The sequence below is a fragment of the Suncus etruscus genome, chromosome X, assembly GCF_024139225.1.
Source record: "Suncus etruscus isolate mSunEtr1 chromosome X, mSunEtr1.pri.cur, whole genome shotgun sequence".
NCBI classification, from domain to species: domain Eukaryota; kingdom Metazoa; phylum Chordata; class Mammalia; order Eulipotyphla; family Soricidae; genus Suncus; species Suncus etruscus.
The window spans coordinates 49,021,635-49,045,014 of NC_064868.1; the positions used below are offsets into that span (position 1 = coordinate 49,021,635).

General features: G+C 38.1%; 1 protein-coding gene across 2 annotated transcripts in view; it reads right to left on the minus strand.

The window, feature by feature from the left end:
• SLC9A7 (solute carrier family 9 member A7) overlaps positions 1–23,380 on the minus strand; it is a 175,565-nt gene that overhangs the window by 48,061 nt on the left and 104,124 nt on the right. For both annotated transcript variants that reach the window (XM_049767224.1, XM_049767225.1), the window contains exons 6-10: positions 4,515–4,620; positions 4,099–4,245; positions 2,454–2,554; positions 338–426; positions 146–259 (exon numbers count right to left, since the gene is read on the minus strand). In XM_049767224.1, the coding sequence (XP_049623181.1) occupies positions 146–259; positions 338–426; positions 2,454–2,554; positions 4,099–4,245; positions 4,515–4,620 (557 nt within the window). The remainder of the gene's footprint in view (positions 1–145; positions 260–337; positions 427–2,453; positions 2,555–4,098; positions 4,246–4,514; positions 4,621–23,380) is intronic.

Sequence of the window (23,380 nt, forward strand, 5' to 3'; positions counted from 1 at the left end):
CCTTCTTTTGCTTACTATAAGAACTCTAAGAGCTAGTACTTAATGGTCCCCATCCAAAAAAGAAATATTAGTAATAGTAATATTCTCATATTTTCAGAAGTAGTCACATCTCATATAGAGAATTATGGAAACAAAAAAAGGATACGAAAGCTCCAATGATGAAAACTGGGCTGAAGACGTGCTTCTGGAATGTAAACAGTGCCAAACCCATGTAGGAGAAGATGAAGTTTTCAGCCAGAAAGTGTAACACCTCAAAGAGCTGTGTGGAAAGGGGAAGGAAGCTGTGAAGCTTGCAGGTCTCTCCCTGGTATTGGCAGGAATCTGGGTTCCTTCTTACCTGCTTGGTTCGACTTCTTGATTCCACAGACAGATTGTTGAAGGTGTAATGAGCTTGTGTGATTCCACAGAAAAGGACAGCTACAACGCCTGGAAATGCATTTTTTTCCAAAATTAATGAAAAAGCAAAGCAGTTTTTTAAAAAACCCCAATCAAAAAAGAAGCTGGTGGGCAAGCAAGTTCAGCATGTTCAATTTCCTAGTGTTTTTTAGAAGTTTGTTATTAGTTAAAGCTCCCCCTAACGCTGCCATCTGTATAAATGGTTCCTTTGCCCAACCTCACCTTTCTTCAAAGTCAAGGCCCCAGTGATCCTCTGTCATCATCAGCAAGCTCTAGTTTTTAAGGAGTTCTCTTTTCTCTTCTGATGTCTAACTAAATTTACCTTTTGTACATGGCAATTTGGCATTCACCATGTATTTTCTCAGAATTTGCAAGGTCCCATAATATAAATCTGTCTTTTTTTTTTTTTTTTTTTTGGTTTTTGGGCCACACCCGGTGACGCTCAGGGGTTACTCCTGGCTATGTGCTCAGAAATTGCTCCTGGCTTGGAGGACCATATGGGACACTGGGGGATGGAATTGCAGTCCATCATAGGTTAGCGTGTGCAAGGCAGATGCCCTACCACTTGCACCACCACTCTGGCCCCAATTCTGTCATTTTTTCTGTACTTTGAGTGTATTTCATTTCAAGCCAATGTCTTTTAATTTTTAAATGGTCCAGAGCTTCAGATAAATTGGATCCACAGTACAATTCAATTTATCTAAACTCTTCTGGTATACAATGCAGTTTAATGGTAACCATTTTTTGAGTAAGACAACTGACCCACTTGGTATATTACCTGAACATTTACAGATAACTGTCAAGTTGCAATTAAATGAAAAATTTTATAATATGTCACAGCACTTTAGTACAAAGGACTCCTGAACTACCTATATTATGTATAAAAATACTTAAAAATTTAGGGAGTTATTGTCTTTAATCAAAAAATATAAAGAATTAAAATCATATTACTGCTTGCTCTAATGATTCTTGTTTTTGTATGTTTGCTTTTCAGTGCTAGGGATCAAACCCAGGACTTCACATATTCAAGGCAAGCACTCCACCACTATTTATGACTAGATTAATAAAAACCTGATGCTGAAAAAAATTTATCATATAGGTGAGAAAAATTAAGGAAAAATGTTCACACTCATCTCAGTAGGTGCAAAATTACCTTTAAATGGAAAGGCGTTGCTTGTTATTGCTGCTATTATTAAAAAATAAGATAGCAATCTATGAGAAAAATACATAAGAAACTAATGTATTATGTAGTCTTTGAAGTTAAATACCCATTTAGGACTGAGAAGAAGTATTCAAAGACATAACTGAGTCTGAAACTAAACAAGCCTTAAAAATGTTCATCTTTGCCATGGAAACTGGTCTTCCAAATATTGCCACTGCAGTAAGGGGACATGGCAGGGAAGAGACCACTTAATTGATGGTGGAGGTCAGAGGCCTTTCTGAAAAACAGGCTGCTGAAAGGACATTTAAAATTGCCCGCTATAGAGGCTGGTTGAGGTACAGGAGGAAAACTGGGAACATTAGTGAAGGGAAATAGATACTAGTAAAGGAATTGGTGTTGGAACATTGACTACCTGAAACTCAACCATGAATAACATTGTAACTGTAATTCATGATGATTCAATAACAATAAAATGTTAAAATATTCCGCTTTAGAAGTCAGAGGGAGAGTCCAAAGGGCCTACCTGACACATACCACACTACTTCAACCACTAGCACCTCATAGATTTCTGGGTAGAGCACTAGGGTCCCCCTAGCCACACTGAATCCAAGAACTGAAGCATCAGTCTGCATATCTGAGCTGAATATCCTTGGGAGATTCCTTTGGGTCCCCTGACCACTGTTTGAGAAGCCCCCCAAGACAAAAATTCAATTTGGGAAGCTCAATTATTCTGATGGTAAAACATGACCCTAGCTTAGTAGTCTTCCATAAAATCCTGCTGTGAGGATTTCATCAACTCCATGAAGCAGCTTTTAAGACTTCTTCTGTCCCCTCAAGCTCCCATATCTCCTGCCACACCGATGGTAAGGATGGCCCAATTGAAGCAAAAACCCACCTGTAAAGCCACAGGCTTCTGCCAGGAGGAATGTGCTCCAGGACATCAGGAAGAAGAGTGCAGTCTCCAGCAAAGGGAAGCAGTGAAGCTTGGTGAACTTAGTCACGTCCGACTGTATCAAGGAACTGTCTCTACCAAATATCGGTGCCAAATAACCAGACTCTACTCCAAGGGCAATTCTTTCTCTTCTACTTTTACTTTGGTATCCCAAAGTAGTTTCTTCATTGATTTTGTTTGTTTGTTGTTCATGCTCTGGGTTTACTCTTGACTCTGCCCTCATATATCACTATTGACAATGCTCGAAGGGAGCATATGGGATATCAGTGATCAAACTTGGGTTGGACACATGCAAGGAAAGCACCTTACCTACTGTACTATCTCCATGGTTCTTTGTTTTTTTAAATAATAAAAATGTACAGTAGACTGGAAGTACCAAGGGCTAATGGACATTGCTTAATTGGTACACTGTCACTGGGATGATGAGTAAATTCTGGAAACAGATCATGAGGATGGCCATACAGCATTATGCATGTGCTTAATGCCACTAAATTATATATGTACATATGGCAAAACTGGCAAATTTGGCATTACAAATATATGTATTACAATTAAAATACTGTAATTTGATACTAACAACCAGTATATTATAAATATTTAATTGGTGATTTTCATGGTATGTCAGTTCTATTTAGAAAAGTTGCCTTCTTTGTGTGTGGGAAGGCATACCTGATGGTATTCAGGCTTACTTCTGGCTCTGCATTCAGAGATCACCCCTGATGGGGATTAAGGGACCATGTGGGTGCCATATGGGAAATCAATACATCAAACACAGGCTGATCACATGAAGGGTAATCACCCATTCAGCCTCTAAATAATATTGTGTTTGAAAAGGAAGTTTTATGGGCTATGTATATAGTTCAACAGTAAACTTCAAACCTTGTATGTATGAAACCTGGATTTGAAACCTGGTACCACGAGGAAACAAAAAGAGTAAGTTTTCTTACAAAATTGGAAGCTAATTTTTAGTGCTCTTTTTAATATTTATGGGTCTGAAAGCACACTATTGGTATAAGATGTGAAAGGTCAGTTAATTTTGGCAGTACTTGGGGTGACTCAGGCTGGTCAGGGGAAAGAGTAAAAGGCCCTAACCTCTGTGGACCATACTGTTATGAAAACTGAACTGATACCTAATGAATATGTGAGAACAGATACACAAAATCAGGGGAAGCTACAAGGGACCAACATTAAATTTTGTGACCAGTGTTTCCATGGCCAACATGGGTTGATCCCTGACATCACACATGATTTCTGGAGCACAGTCAGGAGTGATTCCTGAGTGCAGAAGCAGGAACAATTCCTAAGCGTTTCTGGGATTGGCACAAATAAAAGAAATAAAGAAAAGAAAAGGAATGATAAAAAAGAAAGAAATTAAAAAATAAGAAAGATTAGATTGGAAAATAATCTGATATATATTTTCTAGATTTTTGTAAAAAAAAACTACTTGTATGCGTTACTTCTTCAAATATTAAAGAAAAGTTGAATTATATTTAAAGATGCTTATCTAAAAGAAAGAACTGAAAACTTCCTTTTGTGCAAGTGGAAAAACACCCAATTATATCCAGGCATGTGTTGAAACTAGTAAAAGGATATTAGAGCAGTCACGACACCAGTCACAGCTCCCATGGTAAAAGAACCACTAAATATGCCTATAAAGATGCCAACTGACTTAAAAAAGGCAGCAGCATCAAAGGTGTGTGTATTTAGTCCCGCTGGCTGGTAGGCAACAATAGATCTAGAATTGAAAAAGAAGAAGGGTTTCAAAAGATTGCATTGGTTTTCTACCATGGCATTGAAAATACTGATCCACACATCTGTCTACACTTACTGAGCCTTCCCATGCCTCCTTTAATCAAAAAACTGCAGTAACCATACATGAAGATCACTGCTCACCAGACAAAACAAACATTTTCTATCAAATTGAAGAAACTCATTTTGCAAAACACCAAATTTAATATTCAACACTTTACAGGCTGCTATTGGAGCAGACATGTGAGTACTTACGAGGATAGTACAATGGCAACTGCATCATTGAGGACACTTTCTCCAAACAAAAGGGCATATAGATCCACGTCTGCATGCAATTCATTAAATATCGCCAGTACAGTGACTGCAAAATGGATCAAAAGCACAGAAAGTCATTTAAGTTTCTGATCTTAAGTCATTGGTGGCATATGCTATATTGGTGGGACCCAATAATTTTGAGAAATAGAAAAGGAGACAAGGATTGCATGTGGCCAAAATAAAACATACATTCTTCTGAATCCCAATGGCAAACAACATGAAGCTATATCTAATAGTGTGGCCATCAAACTCTCTGCAAGAAACACAGAGGGGGAAGTAAAATGTGGCAGGTAGGTGGGGTTTAGAGGGAAACTGGGGACACTGGTTGCAGGAAATGTGCACTAGTGAAGGGTGGTGTGCATTCTATGACTGAAACTCAATCATGAACAATTTTGTAGCCATGGTACTTAAATAAAGTAATTATTATAAAAGAGATTGTGGCTGGGGCAGGAGTGATAGCACAGCAGGTAGGGTGCTCACTTGTATATGGCTGACCAAAGTTCAATCCACCTCATATAGTCCCCCCAGGAGTAATTTCTGAGCACGAGTGGGTATGGCCCAAAAAACAAAAAGTAAAAGACTGTGTTACTAGAATAAGGATAGACTCTCTAATTAATAGGTCAGAATAGAATATTCAGGACAAATCCCCACATTTTGGCAAGGGAGCTGAGAGTATGAAATGGAGTAGAGAGCCTTTTTAAAAATGGTGCTGGGAAAACATGTAAAAACTAAAGCTGGATCCATATCTCATACATCACTCAAAAGTCAATTCAAAGTGGATCAAAGACCTTGAGATCAGACCAGAATATAGAAAGTATACTGTGGAAAACTTGGGCAAACTGCTCCATAAACATGAACTCAAAGATGTTTTCAATGATAAAATGCCACTGGCAAAGATAGCAGAATAAAAAACAAATGGGACTACATCAAATTAAAGAGTTTCTGCATAGCAAAAGGAATACAAGATAAAATTAAAAGTCAATTAACTAAGAATGTGAACATATTTCCATTTAACACATCAGATAAAGAACTGATATTCAAGATACACAAAGTACTCACAACTATCAACAAAAAGTCCAAAAATACCATCAAAAATGGAGAGTAGAAATGAATAGTGACTTCTCTGTGTGAAAGACCAACAGATAGATAGCTAACAGGCACAAGAAAAAAGGCTTATCATCACTTGCTATTGGGTAAATCTAAATCAAAACTACAATGAGATATATTCCCATAAGAGTGAGAATGGTACATATAAAGATACTGGGAACATCTGTGCTTATGGGGGGTGTGCTGAAGAAGGAACTATCATTTCACTGCTAGTGAGAATCTTGTCTGATTTAATTCCTATGGGAAACAATACGACATTGGTCATGGAAATTTTTCAATAGTGAAGATAAACATTCTATTTTTAATAATAACTTTATTTAAGCACCATGATTTCAAGCATGATTGTAGTTGGTTTTTCGGGCATAAAAAGAACACCCCCTTCATGAGTTCTATATTCCCACAACCAATGCCTCCATCTCCCTCCACCCTCACCCTTGGCCTATATTAGAGACATGCATTCTACTTCTCTCACTCATTTGTCATGATAATTGTTAGTGTAGTTATTACTCTAACTGCGCTCACCACTCTCTGTGGTGAGCTTCATATCTTGATCCAGTCCTTCCAGCACTCATCTCTATTGTCTCTGGGCATTATTACAATAATGTACTTTATTTTTCTTAAAACCCATATATGAGTGAGTCTATTCTGTGTCTATTTCTCTCCCTCTGACTTATTTCACTGAGTATAATAGTTTTCATATCCAACCACGTATACGAAAATTTCATGACTTCATCTCCTGACGGCTGCATAGTATTCCATCATGTAGATGTATCACTGTTTCTTTAAGCCATTTATCTGTTGAAGTGCATCTTGGTTGTTTCCAGATTCTGGCTATTTCAAATAGCACTGCAATAAATATAGGTATGAGGAAGGCATTTCTGTATTGTAGGTTTGTTGTTGTTGTTGTTTCTAGGGTATATCTCTAGGGGTAGTATACCTGGATCATATGGGAGATCAATTTCCAGTTTTTTGAGGAATCTCCATATTGTTTTAAATAAAGGGTGGACTAGATGGCATTCCCATCAGCAGTGAATGAGAGTTCCTTTTTCCCACATCCCACCAGCACTGATTGTTCTTGTTCTTTGTGATGTGTGCCTGTCCCTGTGGTGTGAGATGGTACCTCATTGCAGTTTTAATTTGCATCTCCCTGATGATTAGTGATGTGAACCATTTCTTCACATGCCTTTTGGCCATTTATACTTTTTCTTTGAAGAATTGTCTGTTCACTTCTTCCCATTTTTGATGGGGTTAGATGCGTTTTTCTTGTTAGGTTTTTGTCAGTATCTTGTATATCTTCAATATTAGCCCCTTATCTGATTTATCTGATAGGTACTGGGTGAATAGTTTCACCCATTCTGTGGGTGGCTTTTGATTCCTAGGAATTATTTTCTTTGAGGTGCAGAGCTTCAGCTTAATATAGTACCATCTGTTTTATCTCTGCTTCCACTTGTTTGGAGAATGCTGTTTCCTCCTTAAAGATGCCTTTAGTCTCAATATCCTGGAGTATTTTACTTACATGGTATTATATATACCTTCCGGTTTCAGGCCTAGTACCAAGGTCTTTAGTCCAATTGGATTTGACCTTTGTGCATGGTGTTAGTTGGAGGTCTTGTACATTTCTTTGTATAGGTCCTTCACTTCTTTGCACAAGTTGATTCCAAGATATTTGAGTTTGTGAGACACTAATGTGAATAGGATTAGTTTTTAATGTCCATTTCTTCTCTATCATTATTGATGTACAAGCAGGCTATTGATTTTTGCGTGTTAATTTTGTAGTTTGCAGCTTTGCTATATGACTCTATTGTTTCTATAAGTTTTTAGGTAGTGTTTAGGGTTTTCTATATATAGTATCATGTCATCTGCAGTGAGGGCTTGATTTCTTCCTTTTTTAACTGGATGCCCTTGATATTTTTTTCTTGCCTAATCGCTATAGCAAGAAATTCCAGCACTATGTTGAATAGGAGTGGTGAAAGAGGGAGCCTTACCTTGTACCAGATTTTATAGGAAAGGCTTTTAGTTTATCTCCATTGAGAATATATTTGTCATTGGCTTGTAGTAGTGGCCTTGACTATATTGAGAAAAGTTCCTTCCAGTCCTATCTTGATGAGAGTTTTTATCAAATATGGGTGTTGAACTTTATCAAATGCTTCACTGCATCTATTGATATGAACATATGGTTTTTATTTTTCTTTTAGTTAATATTGTGTATTATGCTGATTATTTACATATGTTAAACTATCCTTGCATTCTTAGAATGAAACATACTTGGACATGGTGTATGTCATTCTTGATGAGGCATTGGATCCTATTTGTGAGAATTTTGTTGAGGATCGTTGCATCTGTGTTTATTAGAGATATTAGTCTGTAGTTTTCCTTTTTTGCAGCATCTATCTGGTTTTGATATCAAGGTAATGTTAGCTTCATAAAAACTATTTGGGAGTACTTCTGATTTTTCAGTTTAAAGAAGGAGCCTGAAAAGGTTTGGTAATAGTTCCTCTTGAAATGTTTGAAAGAATTCATTATGGAATCCATCAAGGCCTGGGCTTTTATTTTTGGGAAGACTTTTGATTACCATTTTAATTTCCTCATAGTGATGGGTCTTTTTAGATATGGTAAATCATCCTGGTTTAACTGTGGAATATTATGAGTCCAAGAATGTATCCATTTCTTCCATATGCTCATGTTTTGTGGCATGGAGTTTCTCAAAGTAGTCTCTGATTACCCTTTGAATCTCTGCAGTATCTGCAGTGATTTCCCCCTTTTCATTTATCATCTGGTTTATTAAGTTTCTCTCTCTCTGTTTCTTTGTGAGTCTTGCTAGTGGTTTATCAACCTTATTTATTTTTTCAAAAAACCAACTTTTGATTTCATTGATCTTTTGGATTGTTTTATTGATTTCCATTTCATTGATTTCTGCTGTAAGCTTTGTTATTTCCATCTGTCTACCAATTTTTGATTCCTTTTTGTTGATCATTTTCTAATTTTATAAGCTGTGTCATTAAGCTTTTTATATTGTAGGCCTTTTATTACTTTCTGATGTGTGCTTGCAAAGCAGTAACATTTCCTCTTAGTACTGCTTTTGCTGTGTCCCATAAATTCTGGTAATTTGTGTCTTCATTGGCATTTATTTACAGGAATGTTTTGATTTTCTCTTTGATTTCATCCCTCATCCACTGGTTGTTCAGTGGTGAGTTGTTTAATTTTCAGGTGTTGAAGTTTTTCTTTTGTGTCCCTTTGTAGTTCACTTCTAATTTCAATGCACTGTGATCTGAGAAGGTTGTCTTTAAAATTTCTATCATCTTGATTTTATGGAGATATTTTTATGGGCCAGCATGTGGTCTCTCTTAGAGCATGACCTATGTGTATTGGAAAAGAATGTGTATCCTGTTTTCTGGGGAAGGAGTGCCAGCTAGTCCAATATATATACTAGTCCACTTTCTTCAATTTATCTTTTCAGATCTAGTATATTCTTGTTGGGTTTCAAACTAATTGACCTATCAAGGGGTGGCAGGGCAGTGTTGAGATTTCCTACTAGGATTGTATTGCCATTGATGTCTTCTTTCAGATTTTTAACAATTGTATTAAATATTTTGCTAGTCCCACATTGGGTGTGTATATGTTTAGGAGTGTAATTTCTTCCTGTTGTACATATCTCTTGATTAGTACAAAATGTCCATCTTTGTCCCTTATAGCTTTTCTGAGTCTAAAGTTTATGTCATCACATACTAACATAGCCACCACTACAGACTTTTTTCTTTTTTTGGTTTTTGAACCACACCCAGTGATGCTCAGGGGTTACTCCTGTCTATGTGCTCAAAAATCTCTCCTGGTTTGGGGGACCATATAGGACACCGGGGATTGAACCGAGGTCCATACTGGATCGGCCACATGCAAGGCAAATGCCCTACTCCTGCACTATCACTAGGGTCCAACACTCCAGCCTTTTTAAGGGAGTTGTTTGCTTGGATGATTTTCCTCCAACCTTTGATTTTGAGTCTATCTTTGTTCTGACTATTCAGACGTGTTTCTTGTAGGCAGCAGAATGTTGGATTCAGTTTTTGATCCACTTTGCCACTCTGTGTCTCTTAACTGGAGCATTTAGTCCATTGACATTGAGAGAGAACTGTAATGGGGTTTAGTGTCATCTTTGTGTATAAGTTTTGTGTGTCTGTTGGTGTTTCCTGTCTTAAAGTAGACATTTCAGATTTTCTTTTAAGCTGGTTTGAATCTGTAAAGTTTCTGAGTTTTGTTTATTTGCGTTCTGAGTTGTTGTTTATCTGTGAAGCTATATATACTTCCTTTAGATCTAAAAGTGAGTCTGGCTAGATGCCAGAAGTGAAGCATTCATTTCATTGAGTTTTTTTTTTTCACTATGTCCCACCACTGCCTTCTAGTTTTGAGGGTTTCTTGTGACAGGTCTACTTTAAATCTCAAGGATGCGCCTTTGAATGTAATTTCCCTTTTTGATCTTGCTTCTTTCAGTATTCTATCCATAACTGTTGGATTCATCATTGTGACTAGGATGTGTTTTGGGTTATTTTACTTTGGGTCTCTTTTAGCTGGTACTCTTTGGGCATGCAGCATTTGGTTGCATGCAGTATTTAGCTCTGGGAATTTCTCTGCATTGATGCTCTTTACTATTGATTCTTCCTAAGGATTTTCTTCCTGTGTCTCTGGGACCCCAATGATTCTTATGTTGCTTCTGTTGAGTTTATCAAAAACTTTTATTTTCATTTGTTCACATTCTTTGAGTATTTTTCCACTGTCTTATCATTTGCTTTAAGACTTTTTCCAATCTCTTCTGTTGTGTGGAGTTGTTATACATCTCATCTTTCAGCTCCCTTTTCTGCCCTCAGCTGTTGTTACTCTGCTTGGAGAGGCTTTTCATTGCAGTTTCAGTCTCTGAGGTTTTCAGACCTGTTCTTTCAGCTTTGAGTTTTCTGATTTTTATCTTTATATCCTCTTGACCCTTATTTGTGTTCTGTACATCTCTATGCTTTCTTTAAGTTCTAGAAACATCCTTTATATTTCTTCTCTAAACTCCTAATCCTACAGGGTAATTAGGTGATTGGCTCTTCTCAGGTCATTAGAGATTCCATCTTCATTCTTTATGTATGGAGTTGGCCTGCTTTGTTTCACTATTATCTTGTTTGTGATGTGGTTCTCTCTATGCATAATGGAGTTCATTGGCTAGAAGATGAGTGTGGCCATGACACTGAGCAGTTAGCTGCACTCCTCTGGCACCACCCTTTGTGGATGGGTACAGCTACCTTGATTGGATTAAGTTCGCTGGGGTCTTCCTCTGCAGCAGCCTCAAGCAGGAGATCAGGAAGCCAAGTTGTGATATGCATTCTATGATCGAAATCTAACTATGAACATTTATATAACCTTGATTTTTAATGAGCCAGAAGAAAAATAAGTAAATGATAATTTTCTATGTGGTATATAAAATATTGGAACATGGGAATGAAATGTTAGAAGGGGGCATGCCTAGATCACTGTTGGCTTCAAAGTATTAGGGAGAAGTAAAACAGGCAAAAAATATCAAGAGATGAAAAATATGGGAGGCAACAGAGAGCAGGAGTTAAGGAAATCCAAGATCATCAATAGTGTATAAGAAGTTTAGCTAAATATCTAAACCATACAGTCATCAATACTGAAAACAAGAGATCCAAACTTCAGCAATCAAATGTAAAATTGTGCCTGTCAGGGGTTAAAGCAATATCAGCCAACAAGAGTTCTAAAGCACCTCATATGGTCTTTGGAGCCCCTGCTAAAAATGATTCCTGGCCTCAGAGCCAGGAGTAAGCTCTGAATGCCACTGGGAGTGATTAAAACAAAAGAAAACAATGCAATACAAAATGTGCCTGTCAGGCGGGGGTCGGGTGGGGAGGAGGGAGACTTGGGACATTGGTGATGGGAATGTTGCACTGGTGATGGGTGGTGTTCTTTATATGACTGAAACCCAAACACAATCATGTATGTAATCAAGGTGTTTAAATAATAATAATAATAATAATAATAATAATAATAATGCTAAAAAAAAAGAACAGCAGTAAAAGGGGCACAGTACATATTAAAAAAATGTGCCTGTCAAAGTGCCAGGCTGGGAATGAGGGAGTGAGGTAAGAGAGAACCTGGGAACCCTGGAGAAGGGTAGAAGACACTCGTGATGATACTGATGCTAGAATATAGTAGATATAAAATCCATCTTTGTTTTTTTTTTTTTTTTTTTGGTTTTTCGGGCCACACCCGTTAGATGCTCAGGGGTTACTCCTGGCTACCCGCTCAGAAATTGCCCCTGGCTTGGGGAGACCATATGGGACGCCTGGGTATCGAACCATGGTCCTTTCCTTGGCTAGCGCTTGCAAGGCAGACACCTTACCTCTAGCGCCACCTCGCCGGCCCCTAAAATCCATCTTTGTAAATCATCGTGCTTAATACAATTTTAAAAAGGATTGGGGACAGGGTGTGGATATGACTCAATGGCAAAGTACATGCCTTGCATTGGTGAGGCCCTAGGTGTGATTTTCAAACCAAAAACAAAAGAAAACAGAAGGAACACTTGTGAAATTATTAAGTGTCTTTACTTAGGGAGCCTACACATAACTAGATTTTCATAGTCTTTTTATTACTTAGGCTTTTTACACCAGTTCTTACTTTTTTAGTTTCAGTACCCCTTTACAGTAAAAAATGACTGAAGTCTCCAAAGAGCCTCAGTCTTGTGATTTACAGCTATCAATATTTACTGTATTGTACTATGTAGGAAAAGCTTAAATAGTCAATTAAAATAAATAATAAACCCAATAAATAAACATATTCTAGTGAAAAATATAATATTTTTCAGAAACAATAATTTTTAGTGAGAAGTATTCAATGATAAGTTCAGATCTCTTAAATCTTGGAATTAAATTATGACTAATGTAAGATTAATGACAGGTTCTCATACATTTCCATATCTGATTAGTAGTCATCACTAAGTTAAAGAGCTTCTAAACAACTCTACTCACCATATCCTTGTAAGAAAACAAAAATGAAAAAGATAGATCCTGAATTACTTCTAGTATTAAATCAACTTTGACAACACAGACCCCTTAAAGGGTTAATGACTTTCTCATTTGGGAATCTATTAGCATTTGAAGCCAGGTAATTGCTGTGGGCTGCTGAACCATATTGGAGAATCACTGCCAACAGTTCTAACTTCTACATCAGAAGCTAGTAGTGCCATATATTTCTCTTCAAATATCTCCTTGGGGGTACAAGAAATCTCCCAGTTAATAACCAGACTGTTAGAAATATACATGCATGCACCAGGACTCTCTCTCAGCACCCATAACCAACTATATTCTATTTTATTTACTTTCTATCAACAGATTTTTACAAATTTAAACCTCTTTTTCCTAGCCTTCCTAATAATGAGTGCAATCTCTTCCTGCCTGTAAGAGAATAGAGAGACTAGACAAAGCATAATCATCTTGCCCCTCCAAGGAAAACTAATGTCTGGCTGAAATGAAAGGTATTGCAGGGGAAAAAACCTGTGTACCTGTGCACCCAGAAGCCATATTAGAGTGGCAGATATGATACCAAAACAGGACCATCAATAAAGATACACAGCTTCCTGTTTAAACATTTACTAGCCAACCTTCTCTGTTATTTGCAGCCTGAAGCATTACTGACAAAATGAGAACACTATCCAAAACACTTAGCTTAGAGTTACTTTTGGAAATATTTCTTAGCATTTCCTCATCATTTAATTTTTATTTCTTTCAGTTTGGGGGTCATACCGAGCAGTTCTCAGGATTTACTCCTGGTTCTGTGCACAAGGAATCATTCTTAATGGTTCTCAGAGCATGGTTAGGATCAAACTAGGTTCAGCCACATGCAAAGTATGTACTTTATCCACTCTACTATTTCTTCAGCCCACCCCATAATTAACCCGCCGAAAGTATTTTGTCCCTGACACTTTCTATGGTTTTATCCATTTTAAGTTTATACATTTAAATTTTTCAGATCTTTGGCTCTACCTATGTCACCTTCTCTTCCTACATTTTCTTTTATTCTATTATTTGGTTCTTTCATTTCTTAATTTTTTTTCAATCTAAATAGGGGACAATCTTTTATAATACCTATCATTTTCCTAATTTGCTTTCACTTCTATAATATTAATAAACTTTTTTTTTGGTTTCTGGGCCACACCCAGCAGTGCTCAGGGGTTACTCCTGGCTGTCTGCTCAGAAATAGCTCCTGGCAGGCACGGGGGACCATATGGGACACCGGGATTCGAACCAACCACCTTTGGTCCTGGATCGGCTGCTTGCAAGGCAAACGCCGCTGTGCTATCTCTCCAGGCCCAATATTAATAAACTTTTATCTGCTTTAGGATCTATTTTTTCACTTTTTTTTATCTTAACTTTATTTTTCAGCAGTTATACTCAACTTTTCTTACAATAGGTTTGTGTGAAGTTCTATCACCATATTTGGAGGGTTATTTTGGTATTGGGGCCATACCTGGTGGTGTCCTGACTCTGAACCCGGGGATTACTCCTGGTGATACTCATTCATGCCAGGGAATGAACCTAGGTTTGCTGTGTTCAATGCAAGTACATTACATGCTGTACTATCTCTCTGGCTTCTCAGTTTATTTGTGTGTATGATCTCACTTTTCCCCACAATTACAAAATTGTTCATGTTTTAATTTCAGTCATACAATGTACAACACCCTTCATCAGTGCACATTTCCTGCCACAAAAGTCCCAGTTAAATGAGATGCAGAGTTAGGTAGAAGGTCCAAATTACCTTTCTTTTTTCATGACTCTAGGACTCCCCCTTCTGGTTTTATATTAAAGTACTAAAACTATGGCTACTAGGAGTTGCCACCTTTCCAATATTTTAGAAGATTCACATCCTTTGGTTTCATTCTCCATTAGTATCAGCTTTCTTTCTCCTTTAATTCCCTGACAACAAAGTCCTTGTCCCTACCAGTTCATTTTAGAGAGCACCTCTAGCCTTCCAGGTGGACCTTCACTAATCTATTCTTTTTTTTTTATTGTGACTGAAGTTCATTACACAGAATTATTTACAGTACACAGTGACAATGAGTGAAGGGCTTTCCCACCACCAATGCTGTCCTCCCTCCAGTCCTGTTCCCAGCATGTCTCCCACATATCCCTCCTTTACCCCCCCCCCCCAGAATCCTAGTGCAACTGGTCTCCACCTTACAGCTTGTTATAGGTTGGGTATCTATTCTGTTTGGTGTTCCAGTCTTGTCATTTTTTATTTACACTACATGTTCATATGACTGGTCCTGGTACCATTCTTTTCGCCCTCAATTTATGAAGCTGAATGATTCAAGTTATGCTATTCTGTTGGAGATAAAAAGGTTAAGGAAAAGAGAAGAAATAATTTGGTATCAACTACTAAAAAAGATTTTAAAAATCACTGAATAATATCCAAAAAAGTGAAAAAGAAAGAAAACAGTGGAAGAAAACAGAGAAGGGAAATAATATTAAAAAAAATAAAACGACTCTGAGGACTTCAGGAAACTCCTATCTCTGTCAGCCTGAACCTGTGCTTCTGAATCCTCGAAGGTTTCCTCAGGGGCCTAGGGAGCGCACCCCCAAAAAAACTGCATTTTGAAGCTGGTGAGTGCCTACATTCTGGGGCTGCGGGATCGCTCTGCCCTGCTGTGCCTTTGTTCACACTGAGGACTTCAGGAGAAACTCCTATCTCTGTCTGCCTGAAACTGTGCTTCTGAATCCCCAAAGGTTTCCTCAGAGGCCTAAGGAGCGCACCCTCAAAAACCTGCATTTTGAAGCTGGTGAGTGCCTACATTCTGGGGCTGCGGGTTCGCTCTGCCCTGCTGTGCCTTTGTTCACTCTGAGGACTATCACCTAGAGGCAGCAGAAGACCTCAGCCACTTCCCTTCGCTTCGCAGCCGGGCACTCTTTCTAATCAATGAACCCCACCACAACACGCAGGAAAAACCACACTACAAGCATGACAATGGGGAAACCTCACAGGCACACACCATCCATAGAAAATGAAGACGAAAGCTCGGTTGACCTAATAAATTCCAACCACCTGATGAACCTTTCAGATAAGGAGTTTAGAATAGAAATATGGAATATGTTCGTAGAACTCAAAAAGAGCATAGATCGATCTGAAAACACAAAGACAGAAATCAGAAAACTCCAAACTGAAATAACAGATCTGAAAAAATATGGTTGCTCAACTGAAAACCACAATGGATGGCCTCGCCAACAGAATATCAGCAGCTGAGGAGAGAATCAGAGTACTGGAAGATGAGATGCAGAAAAGCCCAACACAACAGAAGAAATTGGAAAAGAACCTTAAGACAAACGAACAGGCAATGGAAAAAGTACTCAAGGCATGCGAACAGATGAAAATAGAAGTCTTTGATAAACTCAACAGAAACAACATAAGAATCATTGGGGTCCCAGAAACCCAGGAAGGAGATCTCCAAGAAGAATCAACTGTCAAAGACATCATCAAAAAGACACTCCCAGAGTTAAAGACTACATGCAATCAAATCCTGCATGCCCGAAGAATACCAGCTAAAAGAGACCCAAAGAAAAACACCCCAAGACATATCCTCGTTACAATGACAAATCCCATAGATAGGGATAGAATACTGAAAGCAGCAAGATCAAAAAGGGAAATTACATTCAAAGGAGCATCCCTAAGACTTACAGCAGACATGTCACAAGAAACTCTCAAGGCCAGAAGACAGTGGTGGGATATTGTGACAAGACTGAATGAAATGAATGCCTCACCAAGAATACCGCACCCAGCCCAACTCACGTTCAGGTTTGGAGAAAGAATACACAGCTTCATGGATAAACAACAGCTCAGAAACTTCACAGATGATAAACCAGCATTAAAGGAAAAACTGACAGGTCTACTCTAAGACAAGAGAGACCAACAAACACAGCGAACTTATCTACAAAGATGACATTAAATCCTATAACAATCATCTCCCTCAATGGCAATGGACTAAATTCACCAATTAAAAGACACAGAGTGGCAAAATGGGTCAAAAAGATGAATCCAACCTTCTGCTGCCTACAAGAAACACATCTGAATAGTCAGAACAAACATAGACTCAAAATCAAAGGTTGGAAGAAAATTATCCAAGCAAACAACACCCTCAAAAAAGCTGGGGTGGCCATATTAATATCTGATGACACCAACTTTATACTCAGAAAAGTGGTAAGGGACAAAGATGGACACTATCTCCTAATCAAGAGATATGTGCAACAGGAAGAATTAAGACTACTACACATATATGCACCCAATGAGAGAACAGCAAATTATCTAATACAATTACTGACAAATCTGAAAAAAGAAATCATTTTCTTCTTTAGACATTCATCATTGTGGGAGACTTCAACACAGCCCTATCAACACTTGATAGGTGAACCAGAATGAAACCCAAAAAAAACATACTAGCCCTGAAAAGAGTTATGGAAGAAAGAGGACTAGTAGATATATACAGGACACTCCATTCCAAAAAACCTGGATACACATTATTTTCCAATGTACATGGGTCATTCTCCAGCATAGACTACATGCTGACACATAAAACATACCTCCATAAAATCAAGAGGATAGAAATCTTGCAGGCTACCTTTGCTGACCACAAGGCTCTGAAATTAGATGTGAACTACAAAGCCACACAGAAGAAAACCTTTAACATTTGGAAATTAAACACCCTGCTACTGAATAACCAGTGGGTCCAAGATGAAATCAAAACTTTCCTGGAAACAAATGATAATGAAGACACAAACTGCCAGAATCTATGGGGCACAGCAAAAGCAGTCCTGAGAGGAAAATTTATAGCTCTACAAGCACACATCAGGAAGGAAGAAGGAGCATACCTGAATAACTTAATGGCGCAGCTTAAAAAATTAGAAAATTACCAACAAAAGGAACCAAAAATATGGAGACAGAAGGAAATAACAAAGCTGAAAGCAGAACTCAATGAAGTGGAAAACCAAAAAGCAATCTGAAAGATCAACGAAAGCAGAAGCTGGTTTTTTGAAAAAAATAAACAAGATTGATAGACCATTGGCAAAACTCACAAAGAAGGAGAGAGAGAGAGAGAGAAATCTGATAACCCATATTAGAAATGAAAAGGGGGAGATCACGATAGAAATTGCAGAGATCCAAAGGATAATCAGAGACTACTTTGAGAAACTTTATGCTACAAATCACAAACCTAGAAGAAATGGAAAAATTCTTGGACACTTATAACCTTCCACATTTAAGTAAGGAGGATGTAGCATATCTAAACACCCTCATCACTACTGAGAAAATTGAAACTGTAATCAAACATCTGCCCAAAAAGAAAAGCCCAGGCCCAGATGGTTTTCCTAATGAATTTTTTCAAATCTTTCAAGAGGAGCTACTACCAATCCTAGCCAAGCTCTTCCATGAAATCGAAAAAACGGGAACACTCACAAACAGCTTTTATGAAGCCAACATCACCTTGATACCAAAACCATACAGAGATGCTGCCAAAAAAGAAAATTACAGACCAATATCCCTGATGAATGCTGATGCAAAGATCTTCAACAAAATCCTGGCAAATAGGATCCAATGCATCATCAAGAAGATCATACACTACGACCAAGTAGGTTTCATCCCAGGAATGCAAGGATGGTTTAACATCCGTAAATCTATTAACATCATACACAACATCAATAACAAGAAAAATAAAAATCACATGATCATATCAATAGATGCAGAGAAAGCATTTGATAAAGTCCAACACCCATTCTTGATCAAAACTCTCAGCAAGATGGGAATGGAAGGAACCTTTCTCAATCTAGTTGAAGCCATCTACTACAAGCCAATGGCAAATATTATCCTCAATGAAGAAAAACTAAAAGCCTTTCTTCTAAATTGTGGTACAAGACAAGGCTGTCCGCTCTCACCACTCCTCTTTAACATAGTACTGGAAGTTCTTGCTATAGCGACCAGGCAAGAAAAAGATATCAAGGGAATCCAGATAGGAAAGGAAGAAGTCAAGCTCTCATTGTTTGCAGATTACATGATACTCAGAAAATCCTAAAGACTCTACTAAAAAGCTTCTAGAAACAATAGATTCATATAGCAAGGTGGCAGGCTACAAAATCAACCTACAGAAATCAATGTCCTTTTTATACACCAATAATAATATGGAAGAGATGGAAGTCAGGAAGGCAATCTCATCCACAATAGTGCCAAACAAACTCAAATATCTTGGAGTCAACTTGACCAAAGACGTGAAGGACCTATACAAAGAAAACTATAAAGCCCTGCTCCAAGAAATAAGAGAGGACACAAGGAAATGGAAACATTTACCCTGCTCATGGTTAGGCAGGATTAACATCATTAAAATGGCAATACTCCCCAAAGCATTATACAGATTTAATGCGATCCCCTTAAAAATACCCATGACATTCTTCAAAGAAGTGGATCAGGCACTTTCGAAATTCATCTGGAACAATAAACACCCTCGAATAGCTAAAGCAATCATTGGGAAAAAGAATATGGGAGGAATTACTTTCCCCAACTTTAAACTGTACTACAAAGCAATAGTTATCAAAACAGCATAGTATTGGAATAAGGACAGACCCTCAGATCAGTGGAATAGGCTTGAGTTCTCAGAGAACATTCCCCAGGCATACAATTACCTAATTTTTGACAAAGGAGCAAGAAATCTTAAGTGGTGTTGGCAGAATTGGTTAGCCACTTGCAAAAAAGCAAACATAGACCCCCCCAGTTAACATCATGTATGAAGGTAAAATCCAAATGAATTAAAGACCTTGATATCAGACCGGATACCATAAGGTATATAGAACAACACATCAGTAAAACACTCCATGACATTGAGACTAAAGGTATCTTCAAGGAGGAAACTGCACTTTCCAAACAAGTAGAAGCAGAGATTAACAGATGGGAATACATTAAACTGAGAAGCTTCTGCACCGCAAAAGAAATAGTGCCCAGGATACAACAGTCACCCACTGAGTGGGAGAAACTATTCACCCAACATCCTTCAGATAAGGGGCTAATATCCAAAATATACAGGGCACTGACAGAACTTTACAAGAAAAAACCATCTAATCCCATCAAAAAATGGGGAGAAGAAATGAACAGACACTTTGATAAAAAAGAAATACAAATGGCCAAAGGACACATGAAAAAATGCTCCTCGTCACTAATCATCAGGGAGATGCAAATCAAAACAACAATGAGATGCCACCTCACACCACAGAGATTGGCGCACATCACAAAGAATGAGAACAATCACTGCTGGCGGGGATGTGGAGAGAAAGGAACTCTTATCCACTGCTGGTGGGAATGCCGTCTATTACAGCCTCTATGGAAAGCGATATGGAGGTTCCTTCAAAATCTGGAAATTGAGCTCCCATTCGACCCAGCTATTCCACTCCTAGGGATATACCCTAGGAACACAAGAATACAATACAAAAACCCCTTCCTCACACCTATATTTATTGCAACACTATTCACAATAGCCAGGCTCTGGAAACAACCAAGATGCCTTTCAACAGACGAATGGCTAAAGAATCTGTGGTACATATACACAATGGAATATTATGCAGCCGTCAGGAGAGATGAAGTCATGAAATTTTCCTATACATGGATGTACATGGAATCTATCATGCTGAGTGAAATAAGTCAGAAGGGGGGAGAGAGAGAGACGCAGAATAGTCTCACTCATCTATGGGTTTTACAAAAAATAAAAGTCATTTTTGTAACAATTCTCAGAGACAATGAGAGGAGGGCTGGAACACCAGCTCACTCCATGAAGCTCACCACAAAGAGTGGTGAGTACAGCTATAGAAATAACTACACAGGGGATTACCATAATCAAGTGAAGGAATGAGGGAACTGGAAAGCCTGTCTGGAGTACAGGTGGGGTGGGGTGGGATGGAGGGTGATTTGGGACATTTTTGGTGGGAATGTTGCACTGGTGAAGGGGGGTGTTCTTTACATGACTGAAACCTAATCACAATCATTTATGTAATCAAGATATTCAAATAAAGAGAAAAAATTAAAAAAAAATAAAACAAAACAAAACCAGAAAAAGTGGTGCAGTGGCAGGGCTTGGTGTTACCCCACCTCTTTTTTTTTTTTTTTTTTGTATAGGCACAGTAAGTATTGGCGAAGGAAGGAAATTCCCGTGGCCTAAGAGATTCAGGGTTTCTCCACTCTTGAAGCATATTGTCATGGGAACAACCAGTGGCTCCATACCTTTTCATTGCCATATTCCAGGTTTTTTTCTTTTCTTTTCTTTTCTTTTCTTTTCTTTTCTTTTCTTTTCTTTTCCTTTCCTTTCTTTTCTTTTCTTTTCTTTTCTTTTCTTTGTGTGTGTGTGTGTGTGTGTGTGTGTGTGTGTGTGTGTATGTGTGTGTTTGGTGTCAGGAACCTTTCTTCTCGGTTGTGATTGAGAAAATAAGGCCACTGTAGCAAGCAATCTTGGTATTTGCGCAGGTCCTAGGACAAGGCCTAGGATAGAGTCTTTAAGGTTCTAGAGGTTCTGTTCCAACATTGTTGGTGTGTTCAGTTTTCTGTATCATTATGTTCCATGTTTTTGCTCATTCCCTAAGCCAAAGTCTAGGAAATTATAGTTCCAAAGGTTCTGCTCAGTCTCTGTTGTCAGAATTGGACCTCTGTACTAAGAAATCTTGATTTTTGCAAGAGACCTGGGCTATACCCTAGGGTAGGGTTTTCCTTAATGGTCACAAGATACGTTCTGCCCAGTCACCATTGTCAAAGTCAGTTTTCTGTAGTTAGCACTCTTAGTTTTCATAGTTCAAAGGACAATACATCTTCTGGTTTCCACTTAGTGTTAGGTGATGTGATAGGACCTCCTGGTCTTAGGTCAAGTTGTCATTTCCTCGCTGACCTCGTTGTCATATTAACACTGGCACAAGTATATCTACCAATGGAGCTTAGTTCCTGGTGTTGTTGCAGGGGCTTGTTTCAGTTCTACGTCTGGGATCTTGTCTATTCTTAAAGTTTTCGGTCATTCTAGCCTAGAACCTCCTCTACCAGCCTTGTACTTACCCATAAATTGCATTATATAAAACCTCTTCCTAGTTTTAACTGTTAACATATTGCGCAAAAAGTTCTTATTCTATTTGAGTTTTTGCTTTTGGGACACAACAGTGGCACTTTGAAACTATTCTCTGTTTAGTATTCAGTTGTTGCTCCTGTAAGAGCTCTGTGTACCATGCAATGATGGGGATAGAACCTAGAACTCCTGAATGAAAAGCATGTGCTCAGCCCACTGAGATATCTCTCTACCCACCCCACACAAAGATTTTTACTCCTAGTATGGGCCCTTCAATTTAAATGTGAATGTTTGTGGGAATTTTTGAATTCCCTGATAATCAAAATAAACAGTAATAAGCTCCCTTTTCCCTCATCTGCTTTAACTACACAACTTCTATTCATTTGTTTGTTTGTTTATGGGTCACACTAAGTGGTACTCAGGACTTACTCCTGGCTCTGCAATAAGGAATCACTCATGATGGGGCTTAGAGTGACCATAATGGATGTTGAGGAAAACTCTTCCATGAGACTAAACACGCAAAGGAACCTCTAATATTTCCAAATCATTTATGTCATTGGCACTTTTCTGGTGCTGAGAAGAGGATGAAGAAAAGCAGTGAACAAATCTAGTGAGGTAATCTGAAGTCATTTAACATAACCACTTACTGATATAATAATTTAGAGCACTATGTATGTGTATGCGTGTTCGTGGCACACACACACATAGAATTCAGTACAGTTCAACTTAGTCCAAAAGATTTAGCAAAGTGAGGCATTGGACTTCCTGATTTCCTAAAGTCCTTCTCAATTTTAAACACTTTTCCAAAAACAACAGTTAAAATATTACAGCAAATCCAATTCACTCATTTATCTGTGACCAAAAGCTAGTTTGCTCCTATTAACAACAATAAAGCACTGGTCTCATTTGAATGGCCTGAATTTTAACTTCCCATTCTCCCTGCCCGTTACATTATAAAAGAGATACAAACTTTTCCACGATATTTAAAAGTAAGCCTATGCCCAAGCAAGATGAGGAATATGACTGTGATGGATGGTGATGAAAGACTGTGTGAGTGGGGAGTGGAAATCAGCTATCAGGTTGCTCCAGAAATCAGAGGCAAAGTCACAACTGCTACTCCCAGTTGAACAGAAACTGCTATGTGACAATTAACTGGCCAAATAGAACTGATCCACATATGTAAAAAGCAGTATAGTCCCATAATGCACCAGGAGGCACTTGGTCACAGAGCAAGGAAAATTTCTTAGGAAAAACAAACAAAAATATTATGTCTCACAGAAAGCTAAGATGATGCATTTTTTGAATTATTTTATTTTATTATCTACTTTGGTTTTAGTGTCATGCAGTGGTGTTCAGGGCTTACTCCTACTGGATCTATGTATAGGACTACTGGTAAGCTCAGAGGCTTATATGGAATACTAGGAATTGAACCAGATTAAATTGTGTGTAAAGCAAATGCACTCTCTATTCACTCTGCATCCAACAATAAAATATTTTAAATTTATGTCAATACATTATTTTTTAAACAATGCTGACATATACTTAATAGTTCACAGTATATGGAAAAAATCTGTTGATGTTGTTGTTTTTGGGC